A 16,977-nucleotide genomic window follows, 5' to 3' on the forward strand; every position below is an offset into this window, starting at 1 on the left:
CAGCAACATTATCTTTAAAATCTCCAGGAAAAATACGTTTGCAAGATTAACAGAGCAATCCTATGAGTCATCACCTAAAGAGATATGCTGACAGAGCTACTGCTGCATCCATTATCTTGCCAGTTTGCTGCAGCCAGGGCAGGAGGTGTGTGTGTGTGTGGGGGGAGATCAGATTTCTCTTTATCCCTCCCATTCTAGTCAATGGGAAGGAATTATGTATGCCAGCCCTACAGATGGCATAAACCCCGCCCCGCCCGGTTCAGTGGGCATGCCAAGGAAATAATGGGCCTTTGAAAGTGGCATATCTACAGCCAGCTCTAACACCCTCCTGACATGACCCACCCCACTGCAGGTAGGACACCACCAGAGGAACATCTACACCAGTGAAGTTTTCCACGTGGGTACTGGGGGACCTCCAGCAGCACATGTCATTCCTCAATGCCGACAGAGAACATAAGAACACAAGAAGAGCCCTGCTGGATCAGAGCAAGTTTCCATCTAGTCCAGCTTTCTGTTTGCACAGTGGCCAATAAGCTGTTGATGGGAAACCCACAAGCAGGACATGAGTGCAAGATCACCCTCCCACCCATGTTCCCCAGCAACTGGTGTACATAGGCATACTGCCATTGATACTGGAGATAGCATAGAGCCATCAGGACTAGTAGCCATCGACAGTCTTCTCCAGGAATTTGTCCAAGCCCCTTTTAAAGCCATCCAAAGTGATGACCCGCACTTCATCTTGTGGTAGCAAATTCCATAATTTAACTATGCACTGTGTGAAGAAGGACTTCCTTTTATCCGTCCTGAATCTCCCACCAATCATCTTCATGGGATGACCCCATTGGTTTCTAATATTATGAGAGAGAAAAATATCTCCCTATCCACTTTCTCCACACCATGCATAATTTTGTACCGCTCTATGACGACTCCCCTTACCCTTTTTCTAAGCTAAACAGTGTCCAATGTTGTAATCTTTTCTCATAAGGGAGTTGCTGGAGCCCCTTGATCGTTTTAGAACAGCATGCCACTTCCTGACTCTGAGGCCCTTCAACCAACCTCCAAGCAAGCATAGGATTGCTCCCTAAAGGATGACAAGTGCACATGGATACTTCAAATTATTTTGAACTATACCAACTTACACTGTGCATTGAGGAAGTCCTACTGGACAAAACCCAAAATTGATTATTGCGATGCCTCATTCATGATGGTCCATATGACCATGGATTTATTATCTTCATAGATTTATTTTCTTGGTAGGTTCTATATGCTTTATTTTTGTTAACATCCATATTTAAAATTCTTTATAAATAAAACTTTAAAAACCCTTCTTCTTGTTGGTTTACCAAATGGCTTTAACAAGTGGCAATATAGTTTTAATTACTGAGGTGATTCGTGTGTTTACTGTAATTTGTTTGTTATTTATTTAGAGATTTATATCCTACCTTTTGGAAAGAAGCTTCTCACAAGGCGGCTTGCACATAATTGCCATAAAAACAGTAAAATCAGTATGACCAAACCAGTAAAAAGCAAATAGAAACAGTAAAGTGTAAAATGGAACACACAAGTCAGTATACAGAAACCAGTAATAAACAGCTTCCACATCCCAGCACTGGAAGAGGAGCCAGGGAGACCCTCTGCGGCTCTTTCTCATAACGCTAAACCACAGCTGAGGATTACATGCAAACTGGCTCATTGTGACCCTCCAAGAGAACTATCTGCCGACGAGGGAAGTATCTTGGCAAGAGAAGAGCTGAATAGTTGTTCCATACCTGCCCGCCTCTTTGCGAGAAGCTCATGCTTGCTAGCTCTTTTTATAATCAATTATATTTGTATTCTGTAAATTTGAAAACCACCTTGGGGGCCTTTTGAGGGCCAAAAGGCAGGGTTTAAATGCTTTTTAAATGTATGTATGTATGTATGTATAAATAAACAAAGGCACTTCGCTTACTGCTTATATCACGCTAGCTATATAGGACTGAGGTGTAAGGCATGTTTTGAGTCAATCTATAAACTGTTATCTGTTTTGTTACCCATATTAGGTAATGAGGACAAGGGACTTCTTTTCTTTCATCATGTTTAGTTTCAGTTGAATTAACTTCATGAGAAAATATCAAGCTGTGCACTTTGCCGTCTAGTCACACCCCTGTACTAAGCACACTGCACTTATTAAGAAAAGAGGAAGAGGAAAACCAAGACAAGAGCCAGTTTCTGTGACAGAATCCTCTCCTCAGGGGACATTTCCTTTTGCTGTTGCTTTTTTTTTTTTAACTTAAGAGACCCAGCACCTAAATTACTGGTAAGGCATGCGGTGTTTGCTTCATTTGCAATTGGCTGCTGTTTTTAGGATTGCTAGCTGTTTTGTTTTGAAGCAGGGCTTCTGAGAGAAGAAATTCTCCATCTGCAACTGTCCTTGGCAAGAAGATACAACAATGGAAGAAGCATCACCTGTTGTGTTTCTGCCTGTCATTGCAGCTGTGAAAGATGCAGGGGTCTTGTCAGAAAAAAATGGGGCACTCTCTAGCTGGTATAGTGTGCTATCTTTGCTACCTTATAGTGTGCTTTCTGGCTGGTAATTTACCTTTACTGCTACATGTAGTTTTAGATCCCATTGTTAGTGCGGCGCATGACACCAGCCATATCCACATGTGGGGGGAGTTAAAAGCAGTTAGATAGTAGGTGTATGTGAATGAGGAGTAGCATTTTTCTCCTTAGTCAGGAATGTGGATCTTCTAAAGCAGACTTCCCCAACTTGGGGCCCTCCAGATGTTTTGGACTACACATCCCATCTCCTTGGCCATTGGCCATGCTGGCTGAGGCGGGGGGGTAGGGTGGCCACTTATCGATCACTCAAAAAAGGGGAAATGCATCACCAAAAAAAATGATTTGCATAAAATGTGCATATGCTAATTTATATGTATACATGCAAATTTAGAAATAATTACTATATTATGACCAGGTGACCTATATGCCTGCCTGTTCAGTCTCCTGTCCAGGTGCTCACTGTTAATGGGCAGCTTCAAGGCTCCCTTCCTTTATATAGTTCTTTAGCTTTAAGAACTGGAGGACAACCCTTCAGAAGAGGGCATTTTTGAACAAAGGCACCTCTTCAAATAGGAGACTGTCCTCTGTAGAAGAGGATACAGGGCCACCCTAGCAACACATCTGGAGGGTACCAGGTTGGGGAAGGCTGTCCTAAAGCACTGTTCCCCCTTCGTGACGGTCCCTTTCCTGCTTGAGGCTTGGTGCAGAAGAGATGGCTTCAGCATGGGGGCTGCAGTTAAATCCCTCCACATGGTCGCTGTGTCCACATGCTATGCCTTTCATAGGTGGGGGCCCGCTCCGCCACTCAGGCACAAAGGGAAAAACACTTCTGTGGTGGCAGTGGAGAATACCAGCCGTTCTCTATGTATAGCCGATGCCTAAAAATGGATTGCCACAGAGAGGCAGTCACCATGCTGAAGGATTTAAAGTGGATGCAATACGTATCTGCATGGAGCCAGGAGACACAGAGCCAACACTGCTGTCAAGGGCTCCTTGGAGGCCTCTCTCAGTCTAATCCAGTAGCCAAGTCCAGACACAGACAAAGGGATTCTTTTCAAAGCTTTATTCCTCTTTCACAACTTAACAACTCTACTGTTAGCAACTAGCTATGAGCAGCAGAGTACCTATGCCCTAAGTTGGAACAGTTGGTCCCCGTTTGAAGGAGAGTCACTGGCAGACCCTGAACTTATGGGCTAGGGAGAGTCCCTCCCCTTTTCCCTTGGATCCTCTGGGCGCAACCGTTGTTTGTGCGCCAACCGGGCACTACGCCTCCTTTCCGTGCCCTCCATTTGGCGCTGCTCCTTGCGTCGGCGTTGCGCGTCCAGCAAGTCTGCTTCCCGCGCTCTCTCACTCCCAAGACTGCTATCTATGCTAGGAATGCTGGTGGGAGGAATCTCTGCCAGCTGTTGGCCCTGGGAAGGATGAGCGCACTCCTCTCCCAGGAGTGGCTGCTCTTCCTCAGAATCAGAACTACTCTGGGATTCTTTGGGCTCAGTGTCCACCCTGACAACTCTCTTGTCTCCTGGCTCAGGAGGCTGTGGGCTTCATTCCTTGGGCCAAATGCCAGAGCTGGAGGTGAATAGTGTGCCTCCAGCAATTTATCTTTGCTTCCTCATGATTGCTTCAAGAGAGGCTTGCAATGAGCATTTTGCAAACATCTGTGTTTTCTCTTAGTTGCTTCTGGGAAAACCTCAACAGTTCTGCTTTGTAACTCACTTTGAGAAAGCTTGAGAATCCCCCCTGACCTATCGGGAAACATGCAGATTGAAAGGAAGGTCTCCAAGCCCCTAACAAGAGAGGTGGTCTTGTGGCTGCATATGCATAGAGAGACAGAAAGTGAGCACGCTCCGAATCTGTTGGTTTGTGTTTTAATGAGGCGGCTCTCTGCAGCCACCTCATGATCCTGGTCTAGTGAAGGATCCAAAACATGGCCAGGAATTGGTGAGCAAACAGCAAGAGGAAGGGTCCTGTGAATCGATTCAAGCAACTTGTCCTTAGTACCAGACCAGTTAGAGGATTTTGTGTGTAAAGCAGGGAGATGGATGTCTGCAATCACATGATGACAGTGTTTTAGAAAAATGGATCATGTTCACAAAGCTGGATACAAATCCACTATTATTTCTCTTCAGAGGCTAAAGCAAATCTGCTTGTCTTGTAACCCACCACAGCCCTGGCACCAGCCGCTCATGGCAGCTTACAAGCAGCCCCCAAAGCTCCTGGGTTTTCTGCTTGCCTGAAAGTATAAAAAGCAGGAAAGCAGACTGGTGGGCTATGTTTTGCTTAGAGAGCTTAGCGCTTAGGAGGTTATTAATTGCTGGGTTTTCATAGTAGGAGGGGCGTCCATGCACCCACACGCGCGCACACACACAAAGTAGCTTTGTACTATTTCTTAATGAGAATTAATGACGCTGGAGGCTGGTGGCTCAGATTTTGATGGGGCTACAAATCCACTCTGGGTTTCAGTCAGAACCAGCCAGAACTCTAAAGGACAAGGTTCTTGGCCAGCTCCTTTAGAGTTCTGGCTGGTTCTGCTGGAAACCCAAAATGGATTCTCAGCCCCACCAAAATCGGAGCCACCAGCCTCCACTGATTAATGGGACATATTAATTATTCCCTGTGTCAGACTTGCCTAACCTGGGTCCCTCCAGATGTTTTGACCTACGACTCCCATCATCCCTGACTACTGGCCATTCTGCCCAGGGCTGATAGGAGTTATAGTCCCAAACATCTGGATTACACCAGGTCAGGGAAGGCTGCCCATAGTATTTCAGTTATTTCCATGCTAATCTTCTCCTGTGCTTTTTCCTCTTTATTTCTTCAGAATGAGAATTCATTGGACAATGGCTCCGTCTTTATCCTTCCTGCTTCTCTTCATGCTTTTGCTGAACGGCACTTCATCCATTCCAAATGGAAAACGCAAACTGCCGCATAGTGTCAAACACCAAGGAGTCATCTGTGTGGGTATGTGTTTAATGATGGGTTTGGGGGGTTGCTTGCTTTATGTGTGATTACACCAATATGGGGACAGTAGATTGCTCAATGGATGACTATTTCCATGTCTTTATAAGTATGATCTTATATGGGGCTTCATGATTGGATGTTCCGTCTCCTGTATATGATATAGAATCTCCAAGAGAAGAACATATTTTGAAACCTTTTGGTAGACTGACCGTCCTGTGAAGTTGGGAAGGATGTTGTGCACCATATTATCTTATGCTGTGTTGTGCAGTGCAACATAATGCAATGCAACACTTAGCAAAGGAGTTTCTTCCTCAGCAAAATCAGTTCCTGCATCATGCAGGTACTTCCCTTTATCTCTAGGCAATATTTCATATTTAGAAAACAAGTCCTTGAACTAAATAAATTCTCACCAGATTTTCAGCCGAGCCTTGAATGTAGTGTTATCCATCTGTCTATCAAAATGATGCAGCTAGTAACCAGATTACACATATGAGGATTTTTAAAAGTATGTAAATGTCCCAGTTTTATGTATAAGTAAAAGCAGAATAAACATTTTGTCAGTTCTGAACCTGTAGAAATCTATACCAGACATCATAGTTGTCAGGTTTTTTAAAACTCACACGATACCTAGAAATTTAGATTGCTAATACTTCTTTTTCTCTGGACTTGTCAACCTCTATTCACAGTTTTTACAAAGCATCCAGATAACATTTTTGCCAAATATTGCATTCCAGTGTTTTCTGTGCTTTCCTCTTGTGTTTTTTCAGGCATATTATTTTTAATAATAAAAACTAAATACAATGCCAACCTGTTTGGTATGGACAGAGAAAGCACTGCTGAGGGTCTTACTGTGCCATTAATAAAAAGTTTCTTGCTTCCTGGTCAAGCCTGTTTTATTGCTTCCTGCTCAGCACAACTGGGGGATTAGTTATGAAGTGCCCCTTAATTAGTCAGTATGTCCCATTCAGAGGGCTTTAATTATTGGTTTCCTTTCATCATTTTTTCTTTTAAAGTTTATAGTAAAATTGTAGCTGGAAGAAATGGAAGAAAGCCAGTAATTAAAGCTCCCCATGAGGAGCATAAACCGGCTAATTAAGAGACAATTCAGAACAAATTCCCCAGCTGCACTGAACAGGAAGTAATAAACAGGAAGCTATTAACTAACACTGAGAGGGATTGTTGCGAAATGGGACTGATCTCTGAGGAAATATTATAAAAGGACTTTGACCATGGGGAAGGCATTGCTGGTAAAGTAGCACTATATTAAGTATTGAGTAAAACTTGTGTGTTTTGTATTCATATTCAAAACTTAAACTTTGATTGGTGTGTATATGTTGTTGTTCAGTCGTTCAGTCGTGTCCGACTCTTCGTGACCCCATGGACCATAGCACGCCAGGCCTTCCTGTCCTGCGCTCTCTCCCGGAGCGTGCTCAAGTTCATATTCATTGCATCCGTGATGCTATCTAGCCATCTCATCCTCTGCCGTCCCCTTCTCCTTTTGCCTTCAGTCTTTCCCAGCATCAGGGTCTTTTCCAGGGAGTTTTCTCTTCGCATTAGGTGGCCAAAATATTGGAGCTTCAGCTTCATTATCTGTCCTTCCAATGAGCACTCAGGGTTGATTTCCTTTAGGATGGACTGATTTGACCTCCTTGCAGTCCAGGGGACTCGTAAGAGTCTTCTCCAGCACTACAGTTCGAAAGCATCAATTCTTCGGCGCTCAGCCTTCCTTATAGTCCAGCTCTCACAGCCATACATTACTACTGGGAAAACCATAGCTTTGATTAGACGGACCTTTGTCGGCAAGGTGATGTCTCTGCTTCTTACTATGCTGTCTAGGTTGGCCATAGCTTTCCTCCCAAGGAGCAAGCGTCTTTTAATTTCATGGCTACAGTCACCGTCTGCGGTGATCTTGGAGCCCAAGAAAGTAAAATCTGTCACTGCTTCCATTTCTTCCCCTTCTATATGCCAGGAAGTGATGGGGCCAGATGCCATGATCTTAGTTTTTTTAATGTTGAGTTTCAAACCAGCTTTTGCACTCTCCTCTTTCACCCTCAACAAGAGGCTCTTGAGATCCTCTTCGCTGTCCATTTGAGTTCGCTGATTCCCAAGATGTCGATGTTCAATCTTGCCATCTCATGTTTGACCACCTCCAGCTTACCTTGATTCATTGATCTGACATTCCAGGTTCCTAAACAATATTGTTCTTTACAGCATCGGATTTTCTTTTCACCGCCAGACACATCCACAGCTGAGTGTCCTTTCGGCTTTGGCCCAGCCGCTTCACTCTTTCTGGCGCTACTTGGAAATACCCTCTGCTCTTCCCCAGTAGCATATTGGACACCTTCCGACCTGAGGGGCTCATCTTCCGGCGTCATCTCTTTTAGCCTTGTGATACGTTCCATGGGGTTTTCTTGGCAAGAATACTGGAGTGGGTTGCCATTTCCTTCTCCAGTGGACCACATTTTGTCAGAACTCTCTGCCATGACCTGTCCGTCTTGGGTGGCCCTGCACGGCATAGCTTATGGCTTCACTGAGTTACGCAAGCCCCTTCGCCACAACAAGGCAGTGATCCATGAAGGGGCGTGTATATATATATATATATATATATAGACATAGATGAAGATACATTCAAAACTTGAATTTAGCATTTGGTGTACTACAGTAATTGCTTCTTTGTGGTTGATTTTGTCCCCTGAAGCCAGCTGTTAGTAGAAACAATAGAGGCATTCCACACACACAGGTCTAGGTTCCTCAGAGTTGTGAGGATAGCCCCAGGGGAGTTGTTATTTTAGGATAATCAATAAAGATCAAACGTCTCCAAACAAAAGAGATGAGAACAAGGTCTTACTTTCTGCATGTTAACAAATTGCACAGGAAAAGAAGCAGTACTAATCACTACTATGTGTGCAGAGGGTTTACCTGATGATAGTTACAATCATGGAACTAATTATTAGTGGATGCCCGCCCGCCCGCTCCCGACAGTCAGTGGGGCTATTTATGAGCACATGCTTTCAATGCTGCAGTCTCTGTATTTAATCATGGTAAGAGCTCATGTAAATGGGCATATAGATCTGTTTTAGTAAGTAGTGCTAAAAAGATATTGGGGCGGGGGGAAAGTGTCCAACCAAAGACAAAGAAAATGTGACAAGCTGTGTCATGCACGCACAAGTAATTTTCCAGGGTTGGCACTTCCTCAGCCTTCTGTGGCCCCATCCTATGGCACTTGCCAGAGCAGAGACAGAAAAATGTGTTGCTAAATCTGGAAGCTATTTTTAAATTTGCACTCTGCAATATATTTTCATGAGCTGGAATTTCCTTGAATGTTTTAAAGGCTGGCCAGATATTACATCTGATAACTCTCTCTTATTGTTCTTTAAAAGTGGAAGTGGAGATCCACTTTTGGTGAAGTAATATAGACTGAGAAGCAGATCATTTCAGTTCACCTAATTACTTTCTCAGCAACTGCCTCCCAGCCCTGGCTCTAGCAATCCAGAACATGGCAATTCCTTATTTTCAGGATTCCGCATATGATCAAGACAGGGCTGAAAGCCATCAGCAATCAAAATAGAGTACATAGGGAGAGACTGAGATTTAGGCATACATACAGTGACTGTAATAAGTTTGGGTCCATATTCTTAAGAAGATAACATGGTGGCTTTTATTAAATAGGTTTGTAACAACAAGCAGTTCTTTGCTGGAGCTCTCCCAGCCAGTCCAGGCTCCACCCCCTCACCCCACTCTCCAGGGATCATCTCCAAATTCCCATCCCAATGTTTCTTGTAAGGAAATGTCTCTAAATTACTATAATCACTACATCTCCTTTTCTCTCGCCAGCAGTAACGAACACCAACAGTCAACTCTGAACTAAATTCTGTACAGGAGAGGTTATTAGCACATCACTCTAGAGTGAGTCTTTACCACTCACTTCCCTGCTCTATACCAGGCTCCTCAGCAAGTTTCTATAAGTCTCTGTGGAGCTTTCCCTGCCCTTCCTGACCGCCGGGGAATCTCACCTTCCTTCATTTTGTCTTCCATGATGTCATGCTGAGGAACAACCCCTTTTTCATCCTGCTTCTGTAACTATGCAAGTGGTGCTAATGTACTGCTCTGCTCTGTTCTCACCTGCTGGAGCAACTGTATAATTTTTTGGGAGCGCCTGGAGATCCCGACGATTACGCCGAAAGGTCTCTCCCTGATCTGTCTGAATTAAATATGATCGTGGATGCACTAGCTGCTGGCAGTGCCCCTCTGATCCCAGATACTGGAGCTGTAATTTCTCATGCACACTTTGTCACCTGGTTGCAGACCAGGGAGCTCTTTTGTCAAAATGATGATTTTCCAGTTGCTTCAGAACTTCTTTCTTTCTTCGTACGTCTATATGGTCATGCCTTGTAAGTAATTCCTCAGTTATGGGTAGTGTAGAGCGTATTCGTCCCATGAGTTACTGTGCAGGGGACCAGCCATTGTCCAGTGGTGTACTGCAGTAAGCCAGTAGTGCTTTATGAAAATCCCCTTTGCTGTCAGCTGCCTTTTTCATCAGGTTTTTAACAGTTTGGATTGACTGTTCCACAAGACCATTGGATTGAGGGGTAATGGGGACTGGATGTACTGTGATGAAAGTCCTAGGGATGTACAAAAGTCACTTACCTGTTCTCGCAGCTTGCTTGGCGGTGGGGGGGAGGCGCTTCGCTGCTCCCCCCGAAGTTCAGGCCGGGGGGGGGGAGGCTTCCCACCTCGCCCAGCCGAAATTCAGGCCGGGGAGAAGCGCCCCGTCTCCCCGGCCGCGAACTTCAAAAGAAAAAAACGCCCGTGATAGGCTACGTAACGATTAACATAGCCTATCACGGCTAGATCTGCAAAGTCAGCCGTGATAGGCTACGTTAATCGTCACGTGGCCTATCACGGGTGACTTTGGAAAAAAAAAAAGCGCGTACGCAAATGGCGGCCCCCATAGGGAGCCGCCATTCGCGGTCCTTATTTGGTCCCTGTAGTCTACGTAAAGATTTACGTAGACTACGGCGAAAATAAGGGGAACGCTATTTGCGTGACGATTAACGTAGCCTATCACGGCTGACTTTGCAAATCTAGCCGTGATAGGCTACATTAATCGTTACGTAGCCTATCACAGGGGCGTTTTTTTTTTTTTTTAACTTTTCTTGTAATGGAGGCGGCGGCAGCCAGTCAAAAGACCAGCTGCCACCCCCGCCCCTGACGAAGACCTGCCGAACCGCTGCCGGGACCCGCCGTCGGGAGGGACATTTGTGAAAGGTAAGTCCCATCCCGGGGGGGGGGCGGAGAATTTCTCCCCGAACAACCTTCGGAGGACCGAATGCGTTGGCACTCGGCCCCCCAAAGTTTCAGGGAGAAATTCTCCCCCGTCCCTAGAAAGTCCCAGTCCTTTGCAAACTGCTTAAACTCTGAACTGGAAAACTGAGGTGCATTGTCACTAAACAGTTCACATGGATTTCCGTGCCTTGCAAACACTGCCTTCAGGCTGGCTATCACTGACGCACTGCTTGTACCATTTAGATTGTAGATCTCTGGATACAGAGAGCAATAATCAGTAACGATCATGAATGTTCATGAATTCCAAGTGAAGAGGTCAGTGCCTACCTTCGCATATGCCCTCAGTGGAACCGTGTGTGGATGCAGAGGCTCTGCCTGCTGCGATGGCTGGAACTTTGAACAAGTGAAGTAGCTTGCTACTGTGTTAGTAATATCCTGGTTGATCCGTGGCCAATACATGACCTCCCATGCCCTCTTCTTACATTTTTCACTTCCTAGATGATGTTCATGGATATTTCTGAGCATTTCGTGCCAGAGGATCCTTGGAATCACTACCTTGCTGCCTTTGAAGATCACCCCATACCGAGAGGTCATGCCTGCAGTTCTAGTACTCCCATAGTACAGAGGCACATAGTACATAGGCATGGATCACAGCTGCAGCGGTCCTGTGGCCACCCTTCAAGTATACATTTTTTTAGGAGACCCATGGCCTCATCCTTCTCTGCTTCCACTTTGATTTGCTGGAATTTTCTATCAGATATGGGAAGTGACTGTACTATCAGATCTACGTATGCCTGCACCTCTGTGTCAGAAATATGCTTTGGGTGTACTGAAGGTTGTATGGCCCTGGACAGTGCATCTGCTATGAACATCAATTTTCCTGGTGTGTAAAACACAGTCAAGTCATATTTTTGTAGCCCGAGCATCATCATCCTTTGGATTCTCAAAGTGCAGTCATTTAATGGCTTCTCAAACAATGCTATCAGAGGTTTATGGTCAGTTTCTACTTGCACTTTCTGTCCATAGATAAACTGGTGAAAACTCTGGCAAGCCAACAGGATGCCCAACATTTCTTTTTTGATCTGGGCATGTCTGGTTTCTGCCTCTGTCAATGTCTTGGATGCATATGCCACTGGTTGCTAGCAACCACCATGGCCCTGTATAATCACTGCACCCAGCCCTGACTGTGAGGCATCAGAAGAAATCTTGAGTGGCTTGCTAGGGTCATAGAATTTTAACACAGGGGCTTTGATAAGTTCCTGTTTCAAGATGGTCCATGCTTCCTCCTGTGGTGCATCCCAGAACCACTCATGTTTGTTTTCAAGAAGTGCCCGAAGGGGTGCTGCTTTAAATGACAAACTTGGTATAAACTTTGCAAGGTAATTAATCACCCCTAGGAATTGTTGTACATCTTTCTTGGACTGGGGCCGTGGCATCATTTCAGTGTCTTCAACCTTTCTCTTGCCAGGTTTTATCCCCTCAGTAGAGAGCACATCTCCCAAAAATGTTAGCTCAGTGATCCCAAATACATATTTTTCTTTATTTAATTTCAGTTTTGCTGCTTTTGTTGCATCTAAGACTTGCCAAAGCCTCAGATCACGTTCAGCTTTGGTGGAACCCCACACGGTGATATCATCCATTGAGGTGGCCATCAGTATGCTCATATATCATGTATATAGTTCTATGGTACACTTCAGATGCTGAGGCCTCACCAAATGGGAGCCGCAGAAAATGGCATCTGCCAAAGGAGCTATTAAATGTGCAGTTTGGAGCTCTCCTCTGTGGGTTTTAACTGCCAAAAGCTGGAGGACGCATCACGTTTACTGAAAAAACAGGCATTCACAAATTGTGCCATCATTTCCTCCCTAGTGGGAAGTTTGAAATGCTCTCTCTTGACAGCCTTGTTGAGGCTTCTGGGATCAAAACATACCCGTAAGTTGCCATTAGGTTTCTCTACAATGACTAGAGAGTTCACCCATTCTGTGGGTTCCTCAATCTTCTCAATGACCTTTAAAGCCTCCATCCTCGAGAGCTCCTCTCCGAGTTTGTCACGGAGTACAAAAGGCACTCTTCTGCATGGATGGATCACTGGGGAAACTGATCTATTTATTTGGATGGTATGTTCACCTGGTAAACAGCCAAGTCCTTCAAATATATCTTGATAATGCAAAAGCAGGGTCTCATACTCTTTCCCCCCATTGGTTTGTATGGCCAGTACCCGTTTAACCAGGTTCAGCTTCTCACATACCACCAAACCTAAAATTGGAGTTACCTGTTTAGGGACTATAATAAATGCCAAGTTATACACAGCATCTTCATATCTGATGCTAGCAATACAGCACCCCTTTACTGGTATCTTTACTCCAGAATACCCAGTTAGTTGAATACCTGTGGGATGTATTTCTGGCCTTACTTGGAGTCTTTCATAATCTTCTTCAGGCAACACATTAACCTGAGCACCTGTGTCTAGCTTAAAGGACACCATTGTTCCTTGTACTTCCACTGGCAGATCCCAGTCCGGCCCATTCTGATACCAGAACATCCACAAAAAACTGCTTCTCCTGCTCAACGGCATGTACTTGTGGTTTTCGTACTTGTGACCTGCAATATTTTGCAATATGGTTGTGCTTGCCACAGTTACAACAGATCTTCCCAAATGCAACACACCGGTTTTGCCCATGCTGCCTGCCACAGTTTCTGCAAGCTTTGCTCAACCCTCTGCTTCCTTTCCCAGGAGCTTTGTTAGGTGGCTGCTGCACTCTCTCATTTAGCTTTTGCTGACCTTGTTGTTGCTTGCTTCCTGCATGGACAGTCTCCTCAGCTGGCCTCAGTTCTTTTGCTTGGGCCCTCACTACCTCTGCCGCCCTACATACCTTGAGAGTTTTTTCTAGCGCGAGATCTTCTTCATGCAACAGCCTTTCTCGTATGGCATTCTCCCTAATACCACAAATAATCCTGTCTCTGATCAGAGAGTCTGTTAGGGTCCCAAAGGCACAGGTCTTGCTAAGAGTTTTATAGCATATTGCTCTGTGCTTTCCTCCATTTTCTGCATGCATGTAAAAAATCATGCCTTTCAAAGGTCTCATTCTTTTTGGGTACACAGTACTCCTCAAATTTTAACATTACTGCACTGAACTTCATGTTTTCCCCTTCCGCAAGCTGGAAGTTATTGTAAATCTCTCATGCGTCCTCCCCCACCACATGAAGCAGTATCTATGATTCCCTTCAGCCCCTGTGGCTGCCAAATAGAGGTCAAATCTTTGCTTGAATTTTCTCCAGTTTTCTGCAGCATTCCCAGACATTTGCAGGCTAGGTGGGGGTTGTAACAGCTCCACAGTTACCTTTGCGCTGTACAAGCCGGTGGGTCTGCTGCTCAGTCGAGACCAGGTCACAGGCCTTTGGGTAGGGCCCTTCTTGCCCCTAGCCCTCAGCCGGCCCAAGGCAGAAGAAAGCTACACAGCTTCAGAGGCCCAGTGGCCTCCACTTCTGACACCATGTAATAAGTTTGGGTCCCTATCTTAAGTAGGTAACAATAGGGTTGTAACAGGCAGTTCTTTGCTGGAGCTCTCCCAGCCAGTCCAGGCTCCACCCCCTCACCCCACTCTCCAGGGATCATCTCCAAATTCCCATCCCAATGTTTCTTGTAAGGAAATGTCTCTAAATTACTACAATCACTACAGTGACCATTCTTTTATATTCAAAACAGAGACCACAACCGGCTTAGGAGGTCTCAGTGAAACACAAGGTGGTGCAAATGGAACATGCTCAATTAGCATGCAATGTTATACATAACTATTGATATGTATTTTTGTGATTTGAAGGGGGTGAGCATATAAAACTCTGGCTTCTAACGGAGAGATAGGTGGGATGATCATATGATAGGCTACAGGGCCGGCCCTACTGTTTGGCGGAATGAGGCAGCTGCCTGAGGCAGCTGCCTGAGGCAGCTGATTTTGGCTGTCTTGGAAGGGCAGCAAATTAGTAGCTTGTTGTTGTTGTTGTTGTATTGCTAGGAAGGAGGAAGAGGTATTTGTGGGATGTCCTGCCTCACGTGCAAATATAACTTGACCAGCCTTGGGTCTTAAGCAGTTTGATTTGGGGTGTCGTCCAAGACATTTTGCTGCTTCAGGCAGCAAAATGTCTTTCTGACTCCCAATTATTTCACTATAGCAATAACAAAATGACTCCTGCGAATAAATTATACTGCTGAAATGCAGAAAGCTTAGGGTAATCAGGAGTGGGGTTTTGTAGGAAAGGACTGTCACTGCCATTCGGTTCTGGCATTCAAACCAAATTCCTGGTCTCAGAATTCTTCAACTCCAAGTGTACGTGGCTTGTGCCAGGCTCCAGTTAGTGGATATCAGGGTTCTAGTAAAAAACAAAAGGAGATCTCACCTACCTCAGTGTGTTTCTCTCCCTCAGCCATCCCTTCCATACACCCCACCAGCATTTTAGCTGTGCTGTGCAACTGCTGAACTTTGGCTTCCCTTTGCAAAGGAGGTATTAGCCAAGCAGAGCACAAACTATTTGGAGCAGCAATCCTCTTAAGGCACAATCCTATGTCCCCTAGATAGTGTCTGGGGGACATAGGATAATTCGGTTTCTGGGATCTGAGGTCAGAAATGGAGCGCATAGACAGGGGAAAGAGGGCAGTCCTGGGGGGTGGGGAGGAGACTGTGGAAGCCGTATTATGGAACTTCCAACGCATATCCTGAGCTCCTTCCTTCCCCCTCCCTGAAGCCATGCCTAAGATGGGCTAAATCACCCATCTAGGGAAAATGCATGGTGGCCGGAGCACGGAAGCAAGGATCGCCTCCGTGCTCCAGCCACCCTACATTGGATAGTCATCAGCCTCTGACTTCAGAGGTTGCCAACTATCTCCATAGGATTGCACCCTTAATCATTTGCTACTGCCAGCTGCTAGTTGAGCAGCCATACACATAGGCAAACTTCACCTTCCCCAAGCTCTGAGTAACCCCACTTCACTCCTCCAAGCGTGCTCCACAGACTTTACCTTTAAAGTGGCCTGTTAGTCTTGTAGCCCAATCCTGTGCATGTTTATTCAGAATGAAGTCCCATGTATTCCATGCGGTTTGCTGCCAGGTAAATGTGTGCAAGATCACAGCCTCAGAGAATGTTAAACTTCTCCTAAGAAAAATACCAATTATATTTATAGAAAAGTATTATTTATATATCCATTACACGCTTTGGGGAATTAATTGCTCAGAGAACCTTTTAACAGTCTTTTTAAACCATTCAGTGGCAAAACTCAATTAAATACAGAGTTAAGACAAGAGATTAGAATTATGAAAACAAGAAAGAGAATAATTAAACAATTCCTGCGATCAGGTAGTAAAAGCAGCAGATTATATATAGACATCTCATATGCAATTCATTAATAGGATCTCACAACTAAAGACCACAAAGAGCTAAAGTTATTATTTAAAAGGACAGTTTCTTTTTCTCTCAATTACTCGGATTTCAGCTGAAGTAATTACACAAACCTATCACCTTCATGTTTCTGATAGTTGTTAGTCAGCTCTCCTCTTTAAGTATGTTAGGGCACACAATGCTATCAAGATAGATGCCAGCATCCGAACATGGAGGTTGATGCCTATCCCATGCAGGGCCGATGGAGCCTGGAGGGTATCCTGTCCTCTGTGTTCCAGCCACCCTGCATTTGTGGCCAGACGCACATTTTTGCACATCTACCGTGGCTTCAGGGAGGGAAGGGGCACAGAGACCAGGTAGGAAGCTGTCCAAAGCAGCTTCTGCAGTCTCTTCCCCGCCCCGCCCACAGGATCGCCCCCTTTTCACGAAGACGGCAGCGGCATGGAAAGGGGGGAGTGCGGTTTCTGGAAACCAGGGTTGTCTGATCTCAGTTTCCAGAAACTGACAAATCCTATGGCCATCTAAGGGTCTAGTGGCCATAGGATTGCTCTCCCCATCTCTCAATGCACTTCAGTAGACTGTTGGTTCATCATGTAATGCACAATTTGGAAAAACTGATAGGATGGGTAATATATTTCATATTATGTTTTTAATATTGAAAAATACACATGCTGTTATATTCAGAGAACAATGCTATTTCCAAGATTTGGAAATGCTTAACATCTGGACATACCCCAAATGCTCCAAACTAAAGCAGTTGTACTTAGGTTGTTGAGGAAATTAGTATGCCAGAAAACA

At 45.0% G+C, this 16,977-nt stretch overlaps 1 protein-coding gene across 2 annotated transcripts in view; it reads left to right on the plus strand.

Annotated features, from left to right (window-relative positions):
- The first annotated feature begins 2,119 nt into the window (after window positions 1-2,119).
- Window positions 2,120-16,977, plus strand: part of AOAH (acyloxyacyl hydrolase) — a 117,759-nt gene continuing 102,901 nt past the window's right edge. Inside the window, exons 1-2 of one of the 2 annotated variants that reach the window (XM_084857870.1) lie at window positions 2,120-2,296; window positions 5,363-5,502. In XM_084857870.1, the coding sequence (XP_084713996.1) occupies window positions 5,364-5,502 (139 nt within the window). In that variant the 5' untranslated portion in view covers window positions 2,120-2,296; window position 5,363. Of the gene's footprint in view, window positions 2,297-4,255; window positions 4,378-5,362; window positions 5,503-16,977 lie in introns of those variants that run through there. The other variant, XM_084857871.1, reaches the window with a different exon arrangement.

Source organism: Heloderma suspectum, chromosome 5 (assembly GCF_057233095.1).
Source record: "Heloderma suspectum isolate Gila_16-S chromosome 5, 16-S_ref, whole genome shotgun sequence".
Classification (NCBI taxonomy): Eukaryota; Metazoa; Chordata; class Lepidosauria; order Squamata; family Helodermatidae; genus Heloderma; species Heloderma suspectum.